This window comes from Rhinolophus sinicus, linkage group LG04, assembly GCF_036562045.2.
Source record: "Rhinolophus sinicus isolate RSC01 linkage group LG04, ASM3656204v1, whole genome shotgun sequence".
Taxonomy (NCBI): Eukaryota; Metazoa; Chordata; class Mammalia; order Chiroptera; family Rhinolophidae; genus Rhinolophus; species Rhinolophus sinicus.
Genome location: NC_133754.1, coordinates 43,078,394 through 43,104,023, shown reverse-complemented (window position 1 = coordinate 43,104,023; position 25,630 = coordinate 43,078,394). Strand labels below are relative to the sequence as shown.

Sequence of the window (25,630 nt, the reverse complement as noted above, 5' to 3'; positions counted from 1 at the left end):
TATAGAGGCTGGCAAGTCCCAAGCCCTGCAGGGTGAGTCAGCAAGCTGGAGGCCTAGAAGAGCCAATATTGTGCCAGTTTGAGTTTGAAGGCCTGTGAATCAGGAGAGCCAATAGTATAGCTCCACTTCAAAGTCTGGCAGACTTGAGGTCCAGGAAGAGCCAATGTTTCAGTCTGAGTCCAAATGCAGAAAAAAGCCAATATCCTACTTTGAAGGCTAGTAGGCAGCAAGAGTTCACTCTTACTTGGAGGAAGGTCGGGTTTTTTGTACTATTTAGCTCTTCAATGGACTGGAGGAGGCCCACCTATATTAAGAAGGAGAATCTTGCTTTACTCAGTCTATTGATTTAAATGTAGTCTGATCCAAAAATACACTCACAGAAACACCCAGAATAATGGGTGGCGAAATATCGGGGCACCCCATGGCCCAGTCAAGTTGACACATAAAATTAATCATCATGGGACTTTTGCTATCATCTCCTCTTGAGAGTGAGCTGAACCTAGTGACTTGCTTTGAACTAAGATGATATGGTGAAAATGGTGAAGCATCATTTCTGAGATTAAAATACAAGACTGGGACTTCTGTCTTGCTCCCTCTCTTCTCTTGCTCTCTCACTGGCCTGCTAGGATGAAGCCAGCTGCCATGTTGTGAGCTGCCCTATGGTGAGGCCCATGTGGGCAGCCTCTGGCCAACGGCCAGCAAGGAAGCGAGGTCTAACAGTCCTAGAGAAAGTGAATCCTGCCAACAATCACTGAGGAGCTTGGCAGTGAAGCCACCTTGAGTCTCGCTATAAGGTGACTGGAAGCCTAGCCCATAGCTTGATTGCCGCCTTGTGAGTGACTGGAGCCATGGCTGGATTCCTGACCCAGAAACTGTAAGATAAATGTTTGCTGCTTTAAACCACTAAGTTTTGGGGTCATTTGTTACACAGCAATAGATAACTAATACAGTGTGCAAAGGAACTGAAAGGTAGTAAGGATACAAGCAAATAAAATAAATTGAGGGAAAAAGGAATTCAAACTCTACTTACAAGAAAGGTGTTGTTGGTCTCTGGTGGAGGAAAAGCTGTCCTCCCACGTGTGTTTATCCTTTTATCTCTCTTTATTTCACTCCCAAAGGAGGTTGGCTGCTGCAGGATGGGTGGATCAAGCCCCCCTGAGCCAGAGTAGCAGCCTGCCCAGATGGCCCCCTCCAAGATAAACGCCAGGGATTCTCTGCTCGTCTCTCTTCTCCCTGGTGAGTGAGATGAGTCTGGAGGCAGCTCTGCTAGGAGCATCCTCTGCCTGTGTTCCCTCCTCACGTTCTCCCACCAGCACTGGACAGACGGTGGAGGGGAGCCCCTTGGCAGTCACTGGCTCAAACTTGCTTTTTCCTTATCTTTTGGTTCTTCTCACTAGCAGAGGTGCTCTGGCCTTTCTTTGCATTACAGAGGCAAAATTCACAATTTGGATTCAGGCTCCCAGACAGAAGTAGACAGAGGCCTTTAGGTCTGCTTCTCAGACTAGACTCCTGTGGGAACCTGAGTCTGTGGGGAACTCGTCAGGGCACTAGCATTCTGCAGTGCAGCTTTAAAATGAAAGTTCCAGTAAATAATGACCATTCCCTCACCCTGGTGTTTCAGGGTGTGTGTGTGTGGGTGAGGGTGGGTACACAGGAGCTTATACCGCCTGCAGGGATGGCATGGGGCGGATCAAGGATAAGATTCAGGGATTCCTGGATACATTGACCAATGTTTTCTTAATGGTACCCCAAGTTACCATTTCCTTGGATGGGCCAAGGTCAAGGACACTGGCAAGTCACAATGCAACGGGGCTGGTACTGTGGTGTGGGGAGCAAGGTCCAGGCCACTATCTGCTGAGAAAAGACCCTTTGTTGTGAGCTGGCCTTGGCGTAGACATATAGACTGGCCAGGATAGGTTTTTAGGAGAAAACTGTCATTATTTTAGGCTTACTTTTCTTGGTTTTATCTTTCCTTCTCCCTTTTCTTACCTTTCTCAAAAAGGTAAGCTCTGAGGGCACAGGTTAAGTTTGGGTCTGAGGAAAGTGGACAGAGACCACAGTGCCTCTTTCTCTCTCATTAGAATTCTCACGTTCACAAGTGATCCCGGCCCCCTCACCTGGACAGAGACCCCACAGCAGGGTTTGAAGTGCGACTATCTAACAGCAACATTTCCCAAATGTTGTGCCAAAGCATTCTATGCATTACAGGAAGAACGAGTCCTGGGATCAGGTTAGTTTTGGAAACAACAGCGCCATTTCCCAGGGCCTTTTCCAAGATATGAGATGTATTATGCAGTTTCCAAATTACTTGACTCTAGAATCGTTTTCTACAAAACATCTCATGGTATAAGTCCTCTTCAGAACATACTTGGGATAAAATGTATGCAAAGGTCAGAAATGTCCATGTACTGGAACATTCCATGGGCAGATCTCCCTCTGCATCCTGGTTCACAGGTTCTAGGCCATGGCTTTCGCACTTTCTTACCACGTAGAGATGACCGCAGACTAAATAAATGAAACCCCCTGTCGCTTTGTTTCACACTTTTTTTGCCGTCTTATTCAGATTTTGTGACTCTCTTCACAGAAATTCTAGTGTCCTTCCACTAACAGTATATAATTTCTTGGCTTTAGTAGTTTCCCACTAAACAATGATTTATTTCAATTGCTCTAAGTATATGTGAATCACTCACCCCTCATTTTGTAGGAGGGTCTTGGAAAATGCTTTCCAATCCCGATGTTTTTAACTAAAAATCCCACTAAAACCTAAAGATGTCTAATATTTAACTGAAGGCATCGACCCAGCATTTATTCTTCAGTGTAGTATGATACGTAGGTCCCTCTGCAGCCCTCCGCTTTGCTACTGTCCCCAAACTAGCTCCGTGCCCGCACTGCCGGTCCTCCAGGACCTAGCCCCTCAGAGATCCTGTTGTTAGCCTGAACACTTCCTTAGGAAGTGGGCACACCCTGTAATGGCAGAGCCCCGGAGCCCTGCTGTATTGCCACCTACCCCACCCATCACATAGACACCTCAAATTCCTGGGATAGAAGACCTCAGGCTGGTTGTGCTGGCCTGGGAAAGAACTGAGTCAGCAACAGCCTTTGTGGGCTGTGCCTAGGGCTTTGGCTAGGCCTGGGTAACTGGAGCACTGGCACGCAAAAGTAGGAAAGGTATGGATGAATTATTTCTTGCCAGTAGGCTAATTTGCATCTGCTTGAGGTAAAGGCAAGGAGCCAAGGGTAGTGCTATAGATAGAATGTTTGAATCCCATCAGAATTCATATGCTGAGACCTAATCCCCGGTGTGATGGTATTAGGAGGTGGGGACTTTAGGAGGTCATGAGGTCATGAGGGTGGAGCCCTCATGAAGGGGATTAGTGCCCTCAGGAAAGAGACGTCAGAGAGCTGCCTTCTCCCTCCCACCAAGAGAGGTTACAGTGAGAAGTCAGCAGTCTGCGACCTGGTAGTGGGCCCTCACCAGGCACCAAACCTGCCTGAGTCTTGATCATGGACTTCCCGGCCTCCAGAAGTGTGAGAAATAGATGCTTGTTGTATAAACCACCCAGTCTATGGCATGTTGTCATAGTGGCCTGAATGGACGAAGACAATTGTCCTTGACATCAGGGATTATGTGTATGTGCCCCTCTGTGTATCGGTAGGCCATGACAGATGTAGGAATTAGTCTCAATGAATAATAGCTGAATGAGCCTGGAATGAGTGGCCATCATTTAAGTAAAAGAATTAACAGTGGGGAAAAGATGATTTAAAGTTAGAAGTTTGGGTCTGCACCTCAACTATGCCACTTGATTAGTTGAGTGACCTTGGGTGATTCATTTTTAGTACTTAGAGCCAGTTTCTCATACGTAACATCGAGGTATCTTTTTACCTATGTGTGTGTATCTGCATGTGGGTATCTGTATAGAAAGATGCTTGGAATGATTTACAAATGTTAACTTGGTTGGTGATGATTTGGAGATTTAGGTGGCTTTTCTCTTTATTCTTTGTATTTTTCTTTAAGATCTTATTTTTTTAAGGTAAAAATGTAAACCATACCCCAGATACCGTCAATATAATACTGCAATCATATGATAAAGCAATGAAATCTTTGATATTTATGAATTTTTGAAGTGGGAGGATCTTATAAAAAATTCCCACAAACCAAGTATCATTTCTTCAGTTTCTTTTTTCCTAATTTGTGTGTACTTAAATACGTCTTTCCCCGAAAAGAAGACCAGATCTTATATTAATTTTTGCTCCAAAAGATGAATTAGGGCTTATGTTCAGGGCATGTCCTCCTGAAAACTCATGCTAGGGCTTATTTTCTGGTTAGGTCTTATTTTTGGGGAAACACGGTAGGTATTTGTATTTGATCTTTCAGCAGTAAGTTTTCTGGCTTCTTCTCCACTAATAAGTCTTGGGGGATTCCTTACAAGGTAACATGAAGTGTATAGTTCTAAGAAAATGTTGAAAGAAATAACACATCCTCTTACCTGGAAGAGCAGATCTTTTAAAATCTAATACTTCAAAGGAAAAAAACAAAACAGAAACAGAAAAAAGTTTAGTTAATATTGAAAAATGTAAAACCAGTTTAAATTATCCATTTAACAAATGAAGAACCAATACGTTTTATTAGTATTTACATGGAAGCATAGATATTTGAAATTAAGAAACAGATAAGAGGTCAGCAGCTGTTTTTGGGAGTTTGTGATAATTTTCTCTGCTTCACAGGTCCCAAAGGTCAGATGGGTTCCACACTGGGTGGCACTTTATTCCTTCAGCTATTTATATTTCCATTCAGGGACTTCTAACAATCAATAGACAGTATAACTGGGGAGAACTTCAAAAGACAATTTTTCAGTCACAACGAAATTCTCCCAGTTGAAATTAGAATTTGATAAATTTAAGTACTTTACAAATAATTTGAATGAGAATATAAAGGTAACCAACAGATATTTATCTATTATACTAAAATATAGAAACATTTTCCTTTAAATACTTAAGATTCTGTCTATAGTGCCTGTTATGTTCATTCAAATTATTCTTATATTCTAAAACAAAGAAGCTTCTACACTGATGGAATGTTGCCAGGGGATTTCAACAGTTTGAAGGCAACATAACCAAACGGTATAGTTTAAATTGGCTTAGGGAACGAAATGGGCTCTTTATCAGAGCAGCTGAGGCTTTATATAAATAACAGCATCTGTCAACATTCACAGGGCCCCATATAGAACAGGCAGGCCCTGCAGCCATACAGAGTGCTACCTCCAGCTCTGGCACCTCCAACTCCACAAGACTTGAACCACAAGACAGCCCCAAGCCATCACTAGAAGGACACTGATACGTTTTAGCGATACGAGCAGGACCATAAAGCAACTGCTAATTAATGTTATTATCTAGAACAATTCTATTAACATTAGCATTAACCAAATTAGCCAGCTATCTTCAAAAATAGGAAAAAAAAACTGTAAGTTTGTATTTGTGATTACCGATTTTAAAAACTTTCTCATGTTATTTTAATTTTTAAAGGGTATCAAATGATCTAACCTTTTTTGTATAACGAATTCTCAATTTAATTCAGCTTGACTACTTCTGTATGACGAGTATTAAATTCATTCAGTGGCAATTTCTAGTTGTTTTTGTATATATTAAATACATTTCACTCATGAACATGTACAAAATCAAACAAAATCGAGAAAATTTCATTAAATAAATTTATTTGTTAAAATAATTTAACTCCAAATACAACTGTTGAATTTGCATTGAGTTATAACTACAATTCATGTTTTAATTGAAACATCAAAGTTTAACAACTGACATTGTTACAAAACAATAAACTGTTGTTCAATTTTAAATGGTCAGTTGTATTAGAGCTCAACAATTAACTGTGAACTATATTTTTCTCTGGGAAACCCCAAATCAATAATGATAAGTCTGTTTCCAAAACCCACTGCAGTCATTCTTGAAACCCTGATCAAGATTTAATAGATGAACAATGACGCATTTAAAAAAAAATAGACCCTCCCCCATAGTCTTTAACATTTGATTGGCTAAGGAGACAATTAAAGCTTACCCAGAGCTAACACAAGACTACAAAAAAACTAAAAAACAAAACAAACAAAAACCCAACAACAATAAACAAAATAAGCACTTTCATATTCATACACACACAGACAATATTCCCACTGGACAACTCTTAAAAACAAAGAGCAGACATCCTCAGGCAACATTTCTTTATATAGAAAAGCAGATATCAGTAGTTTTACCACAGAAAAGTGATGGCAACTATAGCGATTAGTCAAGTTCAGTCTTAATTCTATAAACCAAAGGAGAAAATCATCAAAGCACCTTTCAATAGTTTAAGATATTACGTAATACTTTTGATCAGATGCTGGCTTGTTTTGTGTAAGTGGAACAAAATGAAAGGCATCAGTTACCATCACTACCACAGCGTAAAAGAACCAAAATAAAAGCTGCAATATAAAAGAAAAAAATTTTAACAAATGCTGCCTTTGTATAAAAAATAAGACAAAACAAAAACAAAAAAATCCTTAGCATAATAGCTAAAAAAAAAAAAAAAAAGTGGGTCTTTGGATCAAACCATAATATTTTTAAGGCATGTTAGAAAAACTTTCACTTATCTAGTTGCTAGTCTGATCAGGGCATAAAATAAATAGCGACACAAGGTCACCAACTTTTCTCTGTAGCCACTATTTTACTTCATGTGCCAACAAATTTAATCTTCTTGTTCTTAAGCTTTTTATTAACATCTCAACAAACACATTCACTCAAGCTGAGTTATATTCATACCAGATGAAATACCAACAGTAAGAGCACACGAGGGTTTCCCCGTTTCTGGATCTTTGATGCTTTGTCACTAAATATGTAGGCTGTGTGGAAACACTGTGATCAGGCAGCCACTAAGTTAGTCATTAGTAACATCTTTACAGTAAAAGCCCCCTTATTGTCTGACACAATCACTTCTAAGTAAAACCCCCATTTGAAGATAATCTTTTCCACCTTACATTTTGCCATACTGTTCATATTATTTTTCTTATCTGCATAGCAATCCATAATGTGAATGTTAATAGATGTTTCTAATAAGTAATTTTAGTTGTGATAAATTGCTATTAAATATGGAATTCTAAAAAACAATCATTCTGAGACGTGAGAGGCTTTAAAACTCAACCAATTCACTAACAAATATTTGTTTCTGTAGATAAATCGTATTTCTTGAATCTTTGATTTTTCTACATGCTGAGTCGAATTTTACACAATGAAATTTGTTTCAGTAGAATTGGTTAGAGCTTTTTGTCCTATAAATGAGGTGCTTATAATTGGGGTGTATAAGAAAACCTATACTGAAGAATGCAAACATTCACAATTCAAAGACGCAGATCACCATGGCCTGGTTTCCCCCACATAGTCTGTTTTCTCATCTATGAAAAGTCCACCTTTTTCTATCCTCTAAGCTTAATGCCAGTTTACTAAACACTTGGGGGTGGGTGGGCACCAATTATTTCAATTATGTATAATAAACATTTAAATAATTTATATTCTGCAGTACAGATTTTCAGTATAGGCAATTATCTCCAACTTGTGCCAAATTCTTAGGAACAATAAGCACACATGCACACATACAGTCTTCTCTCAGTTACACACATAAGACCAGAGGTTACTTGCACAAGAGTGTGAAACCAACAAAACGTGGGGCAGTATGTAGATCACAGGCTCAGTGATATTGCAGTTCAAGGCCAAATTTATCTCCAGAGAATCAGCTCAAGATACTCTCCAGCATTTGTAACTCTGAAGTTAGTTAAAAACCCTTCTATACTTGATTGTAAAATGTATGAATAGATTTTTCCTGTGCCATTATTCATGCAAATGATAAATACTTCACGGCTATGAAAACCAAAAATATCAGAGCTTGAGCACCTTTTCAAAACAAAATATTCTCTAGCTTTATTTGCCACTTCAGTAATCAGAGCAAAATTGTTGTAAGAAAATCTTTATCTAATTCTCCAGGAAAATTAAAGATAAAAGGTTTTTCTGTCCCTTACCTTCCACTCTATAATTTACATTCTACTTTTAAGCCCAAATTATTTCACATGGTTATTCAATTTTTCAAAAATGCCTGCAATAAAGCTCTGCTACAGCAAACTTGATTTTGAAAGCAGGTTAACCAAGAATCACACCACAACCATAGCCCTTAAAGGCAAGAAGGAATTTGCTGCTTGAACAAACGTAAAAATGCAAGATATTTGTACTGTCCTGTGAAGTTCTACAAACGGGAACATGTGGATGCAGCATGGCTTCATTTTCCTTACATGATGGTACTAGTCAGTCTACCAGAACGCTCATCGTTAGTAAGGCGAGGCAATCTCTTTGCATCACAGTTGCTTCCTTCTTGTTCAGTAAAGTAATCCAGACCATACCTGCTTGGTTAACAGAGGGTGGGTTTGGGGTTGTAATTCGGATCAAACCCTTGCGAGAGCCTCCATTTTCTGTGGCAAAGCAGGTGATTTAACACATTTAAAACCAGACTGTATTTTTATACAACCTGTTCTGATTTATGCTCTACTAAGGATTGATGCATGAATTAGTTCCGTGTCACAAATTAGGATAACATCTACAATTAAGCATCAATTTTGAAAAACAGAAATGTGTCGGCTGAGCAAAGAATCTCTCCCTGTAATGCTGCTGGCAGGTCAGCTGTTATTATGTTACTTGACAGAATACATTGGTTAGAAGCACTATCTCAATGCCTGAAAATTCAGTACTCTCGTAGGAAAATATTTCTCCTTTACTTTTTATTTTTTATTTTTAAAGAAGACAAAATATTTTAATTGTAAGTGGTCAGAGGAATTCTTCTGGGTTCTCTCTCGTGATTATTTTTAATTTATACAATAGTTGCTTCTGTCAACTCAGGGACCATGCCATCATAGCTTTCAAAGGAGATCACCCTGTAGATCGATTGGCTATGCCTTAAAGTTGCAGGTGCATACAGGAGACTGAGGAGAATGGTGAAAACTGTAGTTACTGACCCCAAGTGTTACTCAGAGATGTCAACTGACAATCACGGCTGAATTCTGAATAAGGGCAGCTATTTCACTGTAGATCACACCACACATCCTGCAAACTCCGCAGTCGAGTAGACGATGTTTGTATCGCCTATGACACGGGGCAAATCCAGTCCAGGAGAGCCATGTTTGAATGCTATTGTATGTTACATGCGGAACAGCATGGGTCATCTTTGTCAGGCTGCGCGGCATAGTTCATTTGCCTCACAATTTCTGCAAAGAGTTCGTCCACCATTGTTTTACTTTTAGCAGAAGTCTCCATAAAGGGGCAACCCCACTCTTCAGCAAGGGCTCGGCCTTCATTGGATGACACTTCTCTCTCACTTTCCAGGTCCACTTTGTTCCCAACCAAGATGACTGGCACTTTCTCATACCTGTAAGAGAATAAACAAAACACACATATAGTGTGGAAGTTAGCAGGTAAAATGTATTTTCTCTCCTTTCACTATGTTCTATTACAAATATTCTCTTCAGTTGCATGAAAAATTATTTGCTCCACTGGCTTAACATCTACCTGAGGGCATTGAGAAGCTGCTTTCACAGTGGATCACAAATAGGTTTTTCAAAGTGTTTTAATTGATCAATTATACATCCTTTAAAGTCAATTTACCTTTCCAGATATATTTGGAAAATTATTCTCAGGATAAATCCTTAGATAAACTTTTTTCACTATAAGAGACGCTTACTCAAACTTTCAGTTGATGAGGTAACAGCCCTGCTGAGTAAACAATTTATAATTGTCAGCATTCTACTATGCTCTGTAATACACAAAACTGATCACGTTCTAAGAGTTCCAAAATAAGAAAAAAGCTAGTAGAAATCATTAGGATGGAAACCATTAAATACAACTACACTCTATTCCTTTATAAAACTGTTATACATTAGTCAGTTGAAAGACAATTATGGTTCTTTTTCGCTTGAAAGGATTAAACATTTCAATCATTAACTCTATTTGATTTTCTCTCTTTCTATTCTTCCTAACTAGAACAGATGTGTTATAGACTAACGTTTGTGTGCCCCTCATTCATATGCTAAACCTAATCTCCCATGTAATCATATTTAGGAGATCAGGCCTTTGGGAGGTGAATAGGTCGTAACATAATTACTGCCCTTATAAAAGAGGCCGTCTTGCCCCCAACCAGCATGAGAGGACACAGTGAAAACAATCAATGAACTAGAAAGTGGGCCCTCACTAGACACTGAATCTGCCAGAGCCTTGATCTTGAACTTTGTAGCCTCCAGACTGTGAGAAATAAATTTCTGTTGTCTAAATTGCCTAGTCTATGGTATTTTTGTTATAGCAGCCAGACCAGACTAAGATAAAGTGTCAGTGAATAAACATGTTCGGAAAAAGCTCAACTAATAAAGATTCCAAATGATATGAAAAGAACAACAACAACAAAAAGATCCCAAATCATTCTGGAGCCATAAGATGATTCTACAATGGTTACTCATAGTATGAAAATACATGGTGCTACTCTGCATAATTATTTACTATTTTATTTATGTTTGTTCTAAGAAATGTTTATATTTTCATTTTGACTTTAAACATCATTTTAAAAGCTTTCTGTGATTTTAGTATAAATCAGTGTGTGTGTGTGTGTGTGTGTGTGTGTGTGTGTGTACTTTCCCCTAAGCAGAATGAATCTCTAATTTACAAAGGAAGTAAACTGCAAAACTGCCTACAAGTGAAGATAAATATGACTGGACACAGCTAATTTGTCAGAAAACTACCACATGGTCTAGAATTTACTGAGGCAGGATTCGTATAGAATTTTTCTCATTCAGGAAACTGAATAATAGGCAGGTAGTTAATGTTGGTGACAATACTTCCACAGTTTCATCATCCTGTCAAGATCATTCTCTCCACTCACGCTAAAGCAAACTAGATTCCCAACAGTGTCTCAGTATTTTCTCTGGCACTAGATCAAACTGAGACTGGTCTCAACATGAGGGCATACTCCAGGCAGTGTGCCATTTAGCAATCTGAAACATAAAAACATCCACAGTAAATCTAGACTTTGAAAATTATCATTTTGCAGGAAATGGCTTTGGACAACTCCAATTTATACCAAAGGATTTTATGAATTTACTGTATATCAACTGTGCCTTATGCTTTCTGGCCTCAGGTCATACTGAGGGCTCTGAACATATGACACAAGGGTTTTACACATCTTCCAGGACTCTTACGTACAATCAATTATGAGGACCCCTTGGCCTCTGGGTGGACAAATGACAGTGAGAAAGCAGTGCTACAAACACTGTGCGTCAGCTGCTTTGCATACAAGCCCTCTTGACCTGCTCTGGAGATGCTTGGCAGGGAGCTAACACTGCCCGTCGTGTCAGAACATTGTCAGTTCCTAATTTGTTTTACTTGTAAAGATATAACTGCATTTCATTTTTCTTATGAAAATCTGTATCTATATATATCTATATATCACAATGTGCTTTAAAATGCTTTGGCAGTGAAGTAAAATAAATCTTAATACAATTCAGTAAAATGTATCGGCTGATTTTAAGTTAAAAATTAATTTCAATCTCTATATTACTTAATAAAAAGAAAGGAATAAAACATCACTTTATATTAGTTAAGTGATAAATATACAATTTAACAAATACTGTTAGTTTAAATGCTGTACTCTTTCAGGTTTTATATGTAAAGAAATATTTATGTTTTTAATTAAAAACTACAAATAGGTAGATGTTCAAAACTTGTAAAAATATCAGAGTATGATACACCGTTTGAATTAAAAATCTGAATACATCTTACTAACAGATTCTCAAAAGGGCAACAAAACACTGCAAACATAGGTCCACATGGAACAGCATTTAATAATTGTTAAATGAAGATGGCAATTTAGTGAGTATCACAGAACCTGTCCATTATATCACTAACCAAAGTCAGTGGTCTTTTCTAGAACCAAGATGCTGAAGACACTAGGGAAATCCAGACTAATATCCTCAGGATTTTAATAGAATGAGTAAGATCTTCAGGAAAAAAAGACATTATGTGCATTTCAGAATACCAGTCAGTGATACATTTTTGTCTCTCTGTCTGTTAACCCTAAACTATGGGACAGTAGAAAAGATTCTAAACTAGGATTTGGAGGCTGTTTCCAGTCCTGCCACTGAGAGATTGCAAGACTGAGCAAATCATTTACTCTACTCACCTGTATTCCACTTCCTTGTCAGTAAAAAAGGGAATAAAAATAACTGTTACCACTTAACACACAAGGTTGCTGAAAAGGTCAAAGGAGATAATGTAGAAAAAACCCAAATACTCGGTAAATGCAGGGTGATGTTTCTTTTCCCTCCTGCCTGCTGATACGAGGCCTCAGCTTCAGCAAATGTTAAGAGCAGGAGAAACTGATCAAGGGAGGTGAGCAGCTCCTGAGGAGGAGCAAACCAAGTTGGGGTGCTGGTGGGGTGGGAGTACAGACAGGCAAAAGAGAAAGAGGTGAGAGTCAAAAGGAATAAAGCAGCCACGTGACGTCAGCCTATCCCCTCTCTAGTGGGCTCCGCAGTGCTGGGTACCACAGTAATGAGGAACTAGAAAGGCAGAGCTGCCTTCTCCAAATATGGATACCTGTGGGGAAGGAAATCCGAGGTGGTTTTCAGCTGAGATGATGAATTAGGCCCTATGTGTGGAGGTAAGATTTAGAGAAACCTGGGCCCTCCTTAAGGAAGATGAGTGAGAAGGAAGCAAAGCATTGTGTTGACAGAAGAGGGTGTGAGGAAACGGGTCTAGTTCTCTGCTATAGCAATGTGATGTATTAAGCAAACAAACAAAAACTCAGACCAAGTACTCCAGTCCCAGAACTGCCTCGAGCTAGTTCTGTAAATTTAGAAAACTAATGTCATCTCTTTGTTCCTTAGTTTCTTGAACTATCAAATGAGCCGGACTAGGTAATTTCTAAGGTGTTCTTAAGCTCTGAAGTTAAAAATCAGAACAGATATAGTGGGTCACTCCCATAATCAACACATATCCTTTACCGCGTAATTGCTGAGAGCTTAGCACTATTCTAAGAACAACATCCAACAAGCTGGTCTTTACAAGAGCTATGAAAGGGTACATCAAAAGTAAGGCCAAAATGTAGGGGAGAATCTCATCAGATTCCAAGGGTCCAAGAAACCAAGCAGCAAAGATTTTCAATTCTACACGCAGAGCAGCTACTGCCAGTGAGCTGACTCACAGGCGGGAAGGACTCAGGAGTTAGGTAGTTCATCTCAGTGACAATACTGTTCAAACACAAAAATGTGGGATTTTTAAAAAAATATTTTCTTATTTTTCAATTACAGTTGACATACAGTATTATATTAGTTTCAGGTGTACAACATAGTGATTAGACATTTATATAACTTATGATCACCCCGATAAATCTAGTAACCATCTGACACCATACATAGTTATTACAATGTTATTGACTATATTCCCTATGTCATAGTTTCCATCCCCATGACTATTTTATAACTACCAATTTGTACTTCTTAATCCCTTCCCTCTCTTCTCCCATCTCCTAAACCTGTCCCATCTGGCAACCATCAAAATGTTCTCTGTATCTGTGAGTCTGTTTGTTCATTTATTTTGTTTTTTAGATTCCACATATAAGTGAAATCGTATGGCATTTGTCTTTCTCTCTCTGACTTATTTCACTTAGCATAATACCCTCCAGGTCCATCTATGTTGTTGCAGATGGCAAGATTTCATTCCTTTTTATGGCTCAGTAATGTTCCATTGATGGACACTTAGATTACTTCCATATCTTGGCTATTGTAAATAATGCTTCAATGAATATATGGATACAGGATGTGTACGTCTTTTTGAGTTAGTGTTTTGGATTTCTTCAGATAAATACCCAGAAGTGGAATTGCTGGGTCCCTCTTTGTCTCGTTACAGCCTTTGCTTTAGTCTATTTTGTCCGGTATAAGTTTTGCTACCCTAGCATTTTTTTTCATTTTCTTTTTCATAAAGTATCTTTTTCTACCCCTTTACTTTCAGTCTGTGCATGTCTTTCAATTTGAAATGAGTCTCTTATAGGCAGCATATATAAGGGCCCTGCCGTTTCATCATTCAGCCACCCTGCATCTTTTGATTGGAGCATTTAATCCATTTACATTTAAAGTAATTGTTGATAGATATGTAGTAATTGCCAATTTATTATTCATATTTTTAATTTTTTTCCTTATTCTTCTTGAAGAAGTCCTTTTAACATTTGTTGTAATACTGGTTTGGTGGTGGTGAATTCCTTTAGCTTTTTCTTGTCTGGGAACGGATGGTTTTAATTATGTGAATACTAAAGGCTCTACTAAAAATTGCCACCGCTGCATTCCTAACTAGTAACAAACAAGCAATGTATCACATCCATTTAACACATATGTATCTGATAAGAGCCTACTATGTGCTAAATACTATTTTAGGTACCTTTGACACATCAATGAATGAAACAAAGATATCTGCCCTCACAATGATGATAGTCTAGTGAAGGAGACAGACACCGACAAACGTAAGTAAATTATAGGTTTACTAAAAGGCGTTAAGTGCAATGGAAAAAAACAATGTAGATCAGGAAGGGCTGGCTGGGAGCACAGGCACAATCTGAAATCAGATGATCACAGCAGGCCTCATTGGGATCGTGTCATGTGAGCAAAGACGTGAAGGGAGTGAGGGAATTCGCCAAGCAGGAATCTGGGGGAAGAGCATTCCAGGCAGGATATGGACAGGACAACGTGAAGGCTGGTGGGAGCATAGGTGGTGGTTCAAGGAACAGCACATGACCTGTGGGGTTGACTGTATAACCTCCTGCAGCTCCTGCAGCCAGCAACTCCACAGAGTAGGAAAGTTGCTCGTTTGAGGCTAAGCAGAATTTAGGCATCTGGGTAGCAGAAGTGGCCTCAGAAGACCAATGCGGCACTTATGACAGAGCCAACCACATTGTTGAGGAAGACTAGGCACTTGGTTAGTGGTGATGGCAGTTACTTTCATTCCATGTTCCATATTTATCAATAGTTTTGTGGGTTATCTTCATTTTTCCCCTTTTCTAAACACGTCGTCTGGGAATGAAGTTGAGGATGCAAAATTCTAAAAATATTCAGTTTATGTATTATTGTTAACCTGATCATGAGCAGGATACCACCTCGGTCCACATCTTAAACATCAGCTGGTTTCTCATCCACTTTAGCATATTTTCCTTGACATTTCCTTTCAGAGCATAATGAGGGTTATATAGTGACTGCTGCAGTGCAAACAACTTTATTTTAGTTTATAGTTTGTGGACAAACACTTGTTTCATTAACATGAATTTTCATATTGTTGACTGTATTCATGAGCATGATTACATAATCTATTAATAAATAAAACTAGTTCCTTTAAGCAGCTCTGCTTAATGCACTGAATGAAACATCAGAAATACTGGCTCGAGCATCACTTAGCTATAAAATGTTGATGGGCTTCTCAGTGAGGTAGCTTTGTCAATGTGAATAGTTAAAAGTATCTGATGTGTTTATTAATGGACCTCATGTTGTTTCCTCCTTTTTGCTAACTGTCCTGATATAAGTATATGTGTCTATATATGTGCATGTATATTTTATTCTGGATGTGTCTAAGCTTCGCTGATAATCAAAATAACTTGAAAGGTAAAAAAAATTACTCATGCCCAGGCCCTACTTCAGAGCTACTCAATTTGAATTTGTGGGATGAGGGTCCACAATCCAATGAAGAATATATAATACATCTGTATCGACAAGCACTGAAGACTAGTTGCGAAGTTCAGCAGGGTTTAGGAAATCACTGGCCTAATCTACTACTTTGTGACCTGAAACAATATTGTATGTATACAGTTTTTGGTTTTATATTGTAGCAAGTCCAGAATCAATTCCATCTTCCCCTCATTTATTCACCAGTAAGTTGCAGGCAGATACCACTCCTGTCAGTTTCTTTAACTTCCTTTAGAGAGTGCTGTATTGTAGCATATTAAAAGAAGGCCATCTTTCACATGCATTTTAAAATGCTGTTGTCTTAGTCACTTTTTCATAAACAGCTTGAAACACAATTCTCTTTGAATTCAGAGAGGAGAATCAAAAGATTTTTATAGGTACCCTTGTTCAATCTTCCATCCATTGTTAAAAATCTCATCTACCAGGAGTCTCAAGGCAAAATGCCAAAACACCTGATGCTTCAATCACTTCCATGACAACCTTACCAAATGGTTATGTTTGAACATCTTTAGTGATGCAGAACTTGCGTCTTAGGCAACCCATTTTGTCCTTTCTGTCAGTTCTGTTAAATGTTAATGTTAAAAAGTGTATCCCTATCTAATGAGTGAGCTGTAACCTGTAACGTCTCGTCCCTTCTCATTAGGTTCTAGTTCTCTCACCCTTTAGAACATAGAAATCTTTTCTCAAAATAAAAATAGGTTTTCTTCCTCCTCTCCTTGCTTAAATAATATATAATGATTAGAAGAAAAATTCCTGGCAGTATTTAAATAGAGAGGAAAAGGAAAAATATTCATAATCTTATCTCCATGAGATTAATCACTGTAACTATTTTGGTGTATATTCTTTCAGACTATTTTCCTATGCATAACTATATAAACATTGATATACATTTTTATAAAAAACTATACCAATTGTGTTTAGTAGCTTCAATTTTCATTTAATATCATGAAGCTTTCCATTTCAATGTATGATATACATTATAATGTATATGCAATACAATGATATATAAGAATGATATACAATATGATATGCATTATATTAAATGAAGTATTTCATTTTATAGAATCTATGCTGTAACTGTATCACACTTTAATTTCTCCTTCCCCATTAACGCATATGAAGGATTCCCATCCCCTAATTTTTCACTAACATAAAGAGCAATCTGATGAACTACATTTGTAAGTGTGATTTCTTCCCAAAGATATGCATAGTGTGTGTATGTAGCGCATCCTTTGAATAAGAAAAAATCACATTTCTACATTAGTTCATCAGATTGCTGTGCATACACACATACAAACAGTCTCAACTTACAAGCAGAAGTTTATACTAAAACCGAGAGTGCGTAAGAGTGCTTGTTTTCCCACCCCAGGATTGATATTTTTACCCTTTCCATGAAGTATTACGGCAGTTTTGAAGAAAGAGGGCTGCTCTGGCTAGGAGGTGAAGGCCCCCACCACAGCTGGCATGGAATAGCGGTGCTTCTTGTCGGGAAAGCGTGGGCTAAAGGAGGCTGCCCTCTGCCTCTCAGCTGCCTGGTTTTCAAGCGACTGTTTCATCTTAAAAGGGCATTCCTGGTAATTTAGCACGAGTAATGAAAGGAAACCACAATCCTTTTCTCTTTCTCTTGGTTTCATAAATGCACTGAAGAACAGAGAGAAATTTGTAAATATAATGTAAAAATTAAGAGAGTAATGATACTAAAAAGACATTCAAAGCCAATAGGGATATTCCATACTAATGTAAATAAAAATAATCTGCTTTCATAGAATTAAGAGCTGACACTGTATCAGAAGAACGGATTCCTAATAGTTTGAGTGTAAGGGACCAACTGATCATGACAATGTAATATGGGCATTTTAAATGTTGTATTAAAAAGCCATTTCGGGGAGAAAATATTTGCAAAAGAAACATCTGATAAAGGATTGTTATCCAAAACATACAAAAAGTCTTAAAATTCAACAATAAGAAAACTTTAACAGATAATTAAAAAATGGGCCAAAGACCTTAATAGATACCTCACCAAAGATACATAGTTGGAAAATAAGCATAAGAAAAGATGCTCCACATCGTATGTCATCAGAGAAATGCAAATTAAAGGAATGAGCTACCACTACACACCTATGAAATGGCCAATATCCACAGACTGCTAACATCCGCGTTCAGGAGGATGTGGAGCGGCAGGGACTCTCACTCAGTGCTGATGGGATACAAAATGGTACAGCCACTGGGAAGACAGTTTGGTGGTTTCTTACGAAACTACACATACTCTTCCCAAACAATCCAGAATTCCCTGGTATTTACCCAAAGGAGCTGAAAACTTAGGTCTGTACAAAAACCTGCACATGGATGTTTATAGCCATTTTACTCGTAATTGCCAGAACGTGGGAGCACCCAAGATGCGCTTCAGTAGTTGGATGGATGACTAAACTGTGGTGCATCCAGACAATGAAGTATCTATTATTCAGTATTAAAAAGAAATGAGTTATCAAAGCAATGAATACACAAGGAAGAACCTTAAATGCATATTACTGAGTGAAAGAAACCAATATGAAAAGGCTACGTACTGTATGATTTCAACTACATGACATTCTTGGAAAAGGCAAAACTATGGAGACAGTAAGATCAGTGGTTGCCAGGAGGTGGGACAGATGCATAGGCAGAGCACAGAGGATTTTTAGGGCAGTGAAAATACTCTTTATAATACCAGAATGATGGCTACATGCTATATTACATTTGTCCAAATCCTCAGAATGTTCTAACACTAACAGTAGACTCTAAGGTAAACTGAACTTTTGGTACTATGATGTATCAGTGTTGGTTCATCAGTTGTAGAAAACGTCCCACTGTGGTGCAGGGTGTTGATAATGGGGGAGGCTATGCATGTTTGGGGTCAGGTACTATATGGGAAGTCTCCATCGCTACCTCTCAATTTTGATATGAACCTAAAATTATTTTAAAGAAGTACAGTCTTAAAAAAAGCCACTTGAGAACTTGTGCTGCAGCCAAGATGGTGTTAAGTCCACTAAAGCCTTTGCCTCCCACTGATTATAAATAAAAACTCAAAACAAAATACAAAACAAAAAACAAAAAACAAAACCCACTACTGAAAAACTCTGAAAAATAAAGAAAAGAAGGCAGACTGGGGAGGAGTGTCAACACCTGAAAAGAAGATCCATATGGAAGTGAGTTTCCTGGATTTTCCCTTTTCTCTGTGGCCTTAAGCTGAGGGTGGGTGGGCACTCACTTGTGTGCACACAGCCAAAATTCTGGGAGAATCTCTGTCTTTCTAACCAGAAGGTCAGGGTGGTCTCTGTGAGCTGGAATATGTGTGTGTGGGGGAATCATCCTTTTTCTTTTTTCTTTTACAGCTCACCCACAGTGGGTTCCTACCAGAGCTGGCATGGTAGGCAGTGCCAGAAGCTAAAACTTCATTAGAAATCTTTCTATCTACAGAAAGTGGGAAAAGGGCTTTTTAAGGTCTAAAGATGATGGGAGAAATCCCTAGTTTTTCTCCTCTTTTTTTCTCTGCCTACTTTGCCAGAAAGATGAGCCCAATGGTGATAACCATGTGGCAGTGCAGAAGGCTATCAATCAACTTTATCTAATTAACATTTATAGAACACTCCACCCCCCAAAAAGCAGAATACATATTCTTCTCAAGTGCACATGGAACATTAACTAAGATAGACCATATTTTTGGCTATAAATAAAAACTGTAACAAATGTAAAAGAACTGAAATGATACAAAATATATTTTCTGACTATAATGGAATTAAATCAGAAATCAGTAACAGAAACATTTGGATATATCTGAAATATTCCAAATATTTGGAAACTGAACCACACACCTCTAAATAATCCATGGGTCAAAGAAGACATCACATGGAAAATTAGAAAACATTTAATTGAATGAAAATAAAACATCAAAATTTGTGGGCTGCAGTTAAAGCAGTACACAAAGGAAAATTATTGCATTAAACGTTTATATTGAGAAGAATGGTCTCTAATCAATAACCTATGCTTCTATCTTAAGAAACTAGAAAAAGCACAAAATAAATTCAAATTAAGCAGAAGAACAAAGAAGAAAAATCAAAGGGACTGAAAACAGAAAAACAATATAGAAAATCATGAAACTAAAAAAGCAGTTCTCTGAAAAGATCAATAAAATTGATAAACCTTGAGCCAGACTGACCAAGAAAAAAAGACAACACAAATTAACAATACCAGAATGACAGAGGGAAAGCACTACAGACCCTACAGACATTAAGAGAATATGTTCCTAAAAGATGTATGTTGTTTCCAGATACAAACTGTTCATTTACTATGTAACATCAAAATCATTTGCCACTCAACTTTTACCTTGTTGAAGGTCTTTCCACATACTCTCAGATTACTCCTAACAAAAAGAGAATGCGAGTCTAACCTTCAACTTTTACCAAATCCTTGGACATTTATTATTTCTAAATGCTTGTGAATGATAATTACTCAACAATGTAAATAGATTTTCTTTTTAGCTCTTTCCAAATTGTTACTCTAATCAAGTCTTTAAAAGCCTTACAAAAATATTACATCACTGCACAAGAAGACTCAAATACTTTTTGATAGGAGGGACATTATAAATAAATAAAAGTTCCAACACTGTCCCTCCTTCTTAGGCCTTTCTAGGGAGGAAAAAGTAACTATTGTTTTATATTTCTCTACATGGTCTTTCCAGCATTATATTCTCCTTAGGCCAAGTGTTCCAACTTTAAAAATAAAATTGGGAAAATTCTAGTGTTTCAGGGGGCAGGGCAGAAGGTAGGAGGAAGCAACTGGTAAAGCACTGATTGTTCTGGCTTCATGTAGGGAAAAGACGAATGGTACCCAATATATACAAAGGCGATTGAAGGTCACTCAACCAATTCCTTGAAAAGTACAAATGGTCACAACTCACCTCATATGAAATAGATCATTTAAATAACCCTATAAGTACCAAAAAATCTCCAGGTTAAAAATGAAAAAATCTTCCCCCCAAAGAAATGTCTAGGCCCAGATGGTTTCACTAGAGAATTCCACCAAACACTTAAAAAAATTACCACCAATTCTACCCAATATTTTCCAGAAAAATAGTGGACAGAACCCATTCCAATTCATTTAAAAGACAGTTTTACTCTGATACTAAAACCAAAGATAGTAAAAAACCCTGAAAACTATAAACCAATATCCCTCATGAATGTAGATGCAAAAATTTTTAATAACATTTTAGCAAATACAATTCAGCAACATATAAAAAGAATTACATAGCAGGACCAAGTGGGGTGTATTTCAGGAATGCAAGGCTGGTTCAGTATTTGAAAATAAAATAAAACAATGTAATCTACCGTATTAACAGGCTAAAGATGAAAACTCACATGATCCTATCAACCAATACAGAAAAAGCATTTGATAAAACTCAATACCTATTCATAATGAAACTCTCAGAAAAATAGAAGGGGGTACTTCCTTGACTCGATAAAGCACATTTATTTAACTCTACAGCTACCATCATACTTAATGGTGAAAACCTGAATCTTTTCCTCTTAAGACCAGGAATATGGCAAGGATGTCCACTTTCATTACTGTTCTTCAATATAGCACTACAAGTTCTTGTCAGTGCAATAAGCAGTAATGCAAGGAAAATAAATAAAAGTAGAGACTACAAAACAAGACATAAACCTCTATTTGCTGGTGATATGATTATCTATTTAGAAAATCCCAAGAAAGCTACAAAAACATTTTAAAAATCCCTCCTAAAACTACTGAGTTCAAACCTTATATTTGACAAAGGACTAGTGTCTAGAATATATATTTTAAAAGAACCCTCAAAACTCAACAGTAAAAACAAACAGTCCAAATAGAAAATGGGCACAAGCCATGGATAGGTATTTCACTGAAGAGGATATGGATGGCAAATACATGAAAGAAGTATTCGGTACTAAGGAAATGTAAAATAAAACCGCAACGAGATTCACTTCTTAAGTATCAAAATGTCTAAAATGAAAAACAGTGACAACACCAAATGCTAGAGAGGATGCACAGAAACTAGATCACTTATACACCGATGGTGGAATGTAAAATGGAACAGCCACTTTAGAAAAGTTTGGCAGTTTTGTAAAAAATGAAACAGCTAATTACCATGCCACGAGATATTGCACCACTGGGCATTTATCTAAAAGAAATGAAGACTTACGATCACACAAAAACCTGTCCACAAATATTCAGGGCATCTTTACTCATTTTAGTATATGTGCTGCCGAAGCGAGCACGGCATCTTTACTCATGATAGACAAAAATTAGAAACAATGAAGATGTCTTCCAAGAAATGAACAGTTAAACAAACTGTGGAAATCCATACCAGGAATACTACTCAGCAATAAAAAGGAATGAACTGTTGATACACACAACACTTTGGATGAATCTCCAGGAAATTAAGTAAAAAGATCCAATCCCAAAAGGTTACATCCTGTATGATTTCACTTATATAGCCTTCTTGAAATCACAAAATTATAGGAAAAGAGAACAGATTAATAGTTAACAGGGGTTAAGGAGTGGGGACAAGTAGCTGTGGCTATAAAAGTGCGACATGAACGATCGTGTGGGGATAGAGGTGTTCTATATCTTGACTATCAATTCAATATTCTTTTAGTGATGTTACACAACAGTTTTTCAAGATGTTACTACTGGGAAAAACTGGAGTAAAGGGTACATGGACTTGATTATCTCTTACAACTGCATGTGAATCTACAATGATCTAAAAATAAAAATATTTAATTAAAAAAATGTAATTATTTATATAGGTTATGCTTTCCAATAAAAAGAATATGAGTTAAAAAAAAGAACGTTTAAGTATAATTATGTTCCCAGTCAGTGCAAAAGGCAAAAAAGGTAAAAAAAAAAAGCAACACAAACAAACAAAAAATAAACATAATTTACAAACTGTTTAGAGATGCAAGATGGTTGTGGATCTAAGGCCAATCTATATACGGCAATCAATGGCGTTAGAATTAGAAAACAACTAGAAAATCCACTAAAATCATTTATAATAGTGCAAAATAATATCGGATATCGGATACCAGAAATAAATCTAATCAAAGATGTAAAAGATTTTCATGATGAAAATTACAAAACAGTGCTTAGAGAAATTAAAGACCTAAATAAGTGGAAGGATGTACTACAAAGTCTGATAATTAAGTTCACTAACTCATCCTAGAAAAAGTGCTACATACCTCATTGCTGCATATTATTATGGTCACCTTTGAAGTACTCCCCTTGGGAAGCTATGCAGTGATGCCAGCGCCTCATCTACCTTTCAAAGCAATTTTGGAACTCTTTTTCTGGAATGGCCATCAGAGTTGTCGTTGTATTACCCTTGATGTCCTGAATGTCATCAAAATGTCTTCCTTTCAATAGTTCCTTTATCTTTGGGTAAAGAAGCCATTGGGGGCCAGATCACGTGAGTAGGGAGGGTGTTCCAATACAGTTATTTGTTTCCTGGTTAAAAACTCCCTCACAAACAGTACCCTGTGAGCTGGTGCATTGTCGTGATGCAAGAGCCATGAATTGTTGGTGAAAAGTTCAGGTTGTCTAACTTTTTCATGCAGCCTTTTCAGCACTTCCAAATAGTAAACTTGGTTAACTGTCCAGTTGGTACTAATTCATAATAAATAATCCCTCTGATACCAAAAAAAGGTTATCATCATCACTGCAACAAGTTCGCAAACTTAACTGTCCAACCTCGTACATTCGCTGATTGGAAAATTCAACATTATTAACATGTCAATTCTCCATAGACTGGTGAATTCCATGTAATCCTAATCAAACGTAACAGCAGGTATTTGGCAATTTTTGTGTGTGTGTGGTAATTGACACATGATTTTTGGAAGTGCAAAGAATTCTATGGAAAAGCAAAGTATCTAGGAAAAAACAGTAACAAAGCTGGAGGCTTAGATCTGAGAAGAGAAAAATGGAACAGAATAGGAAGCCTAGAAATAAACCCACACGTACAGATTTGACTGATTCATAACAAAATGCATCTATAATTCACTGGTGAAATGGTCTATTAAATAAATGGTTCTGGGTCAACTGGATCTCCATATGTAAAAAAAACAACAACAAAAACACTCTTGACCCACTATCTCATACTAGTCATAGAACGAAAGTCAGAGAATGAAAGTCAGATCATAAACCTTCTAGAAATAAATACAGAGGATGGATCTTCATAACCTTGGGGTGGAAATATATTTAAAAGGACACAAAGAATTAACCATAAAAGATGAATAAAATGTACTTCATTAAAACTAAGAATTTATGCTCATTAAAAGCATAAATTAAGCAGGTGAAAAGGTAAGCCAAAGATTGGGAAAAGGTACTTGCAATACATGCATCTGACAAAGGATTTCTATCCAGAATATATAAAGAACTTGTACAAAACCTAAGAAAAAGACAATACAATTTTTAAACAGGCAAAACACTTGAGTAGTATTTCTTACAAGATTCCCAAATAGTCACTAGCATATTAAAAGGTGCTGAACATCACTATATACCAGGGAAACAAAACTAAAATCACACTGAGGTATCACTAGAATGCTATCAGAATAGCTAAAATTAAAAAAAAAACTAACAATATCAAACATTGGCCAGGATGTGGAACAACTGTAACTCTTACTGGTGGAAGAGTACATTGGCACAACTACCTCGGAAAATCATTTGGCAGTATTTACTAACGCAGAACATACATACGCATTTGAGACCCAAGAATTCTACTCCTAGGTATACACCAAGAAAAAGAGCATATAAAAGATACGAGTGTACTAGAACGTTCATAGTAGCATTACACATAATAATCCCTACCCAGAAAATATCCGAATGCCCACCCACAGAATGAAACCACGGAATATTCATACAAGGGGACTAGTGCACCTCAGTGAAGAATTAACAATTGTTATAAGCAACATGGATGAATCTCCCAAAGAGGGTGTTGAAGGACAGAAGCCAGAAGCTCAATAACAGGCAAAACTAAATGTGTTGGTCTGTGAGCATGGAAGTGTCCGGGCTAGAACATGAGGAAATCAGCGAAAATGTTGCTTGAAATGTCTGTCCTACACCTTCATCTGTGATTTGGTTATATAGCGTATGCACCTCAATAAAAAAACAAACTGAAATAGAAAAAAAAATCAATAAATAAGATAATTATTTAAAAGATTTCCTCATTAAAACAGGAGTAGTAAAAATAACCTTCAAGACAAAAACTGAGTGAGCATGCATGTTGGGGTTTAAGGTTATGGGGTTTAAGTTACATAAGTGCATGATTAAGTCAACCAGTTTATTACTCAGCTGAATACTGCTTATCAATTTTAAAGTTCTGTGCAAGTCCTATCATGTTTAATTTATGCTCATAACTGGCTAAAGACTGAAACAAAAGAAATATTAATACTAAAGTACATTATTGGAAATAAAAATGATAATTCTGAACATTTTCTTTACTATCAGATCTATAAATTGCATCTGTCCTATCACAATTCTTTTCAGGCATATGAAGATATCATGGTACTTTAAATATCCATGTTAGAAAAAAAAAATATGATGACTACATTGTATCTGGCTTTTTATTTACTAGAAATAGAGATTATCCACACAAGTAATGTATTATTTTAGGAGGAAGTGTTCGCAACTAGAAGCCTAAGACTTTGTCCTTTAGGAATCAAACGCAAAAATTGTCTGAATAAACCAGTTGATTCTTTTTTTTTTTTTTAAAGCACAATATCTAAGATATCCAGAATAATGTAGAGGAAAGCTGTCGTTGATATTTGATACTTTAATGTGTA

The 25,630-nt window shown here is 37.2% G+C and overlaps 1 protein-coding gene across 1 annotated transcript in view; it reads right to left on the bottom strand.

Moving 5' to 3' along the window:
• Positions 1-5,694: 5,694 nt before the first annotated feature.
• RAP2A (RAP2A, member of RAS oncogene family) overlaps positions 5,695-25,630 on the bottom strand; it is a 36,910-nt gene continuing 16,974 nt past the window's right edge. The window contains exon 2 of the mRNA XM_019756875.2: positions 5,695-9,448. Within this exon, the coding sequence (XP_019612434.1) occupies positions 9,211-9,448 (238 nt within the window). The 3' untranslated portion in view covers positions 5,695-9,210. The remainder of the gene's footprint in view (positions 9,449-25,630) is intronic.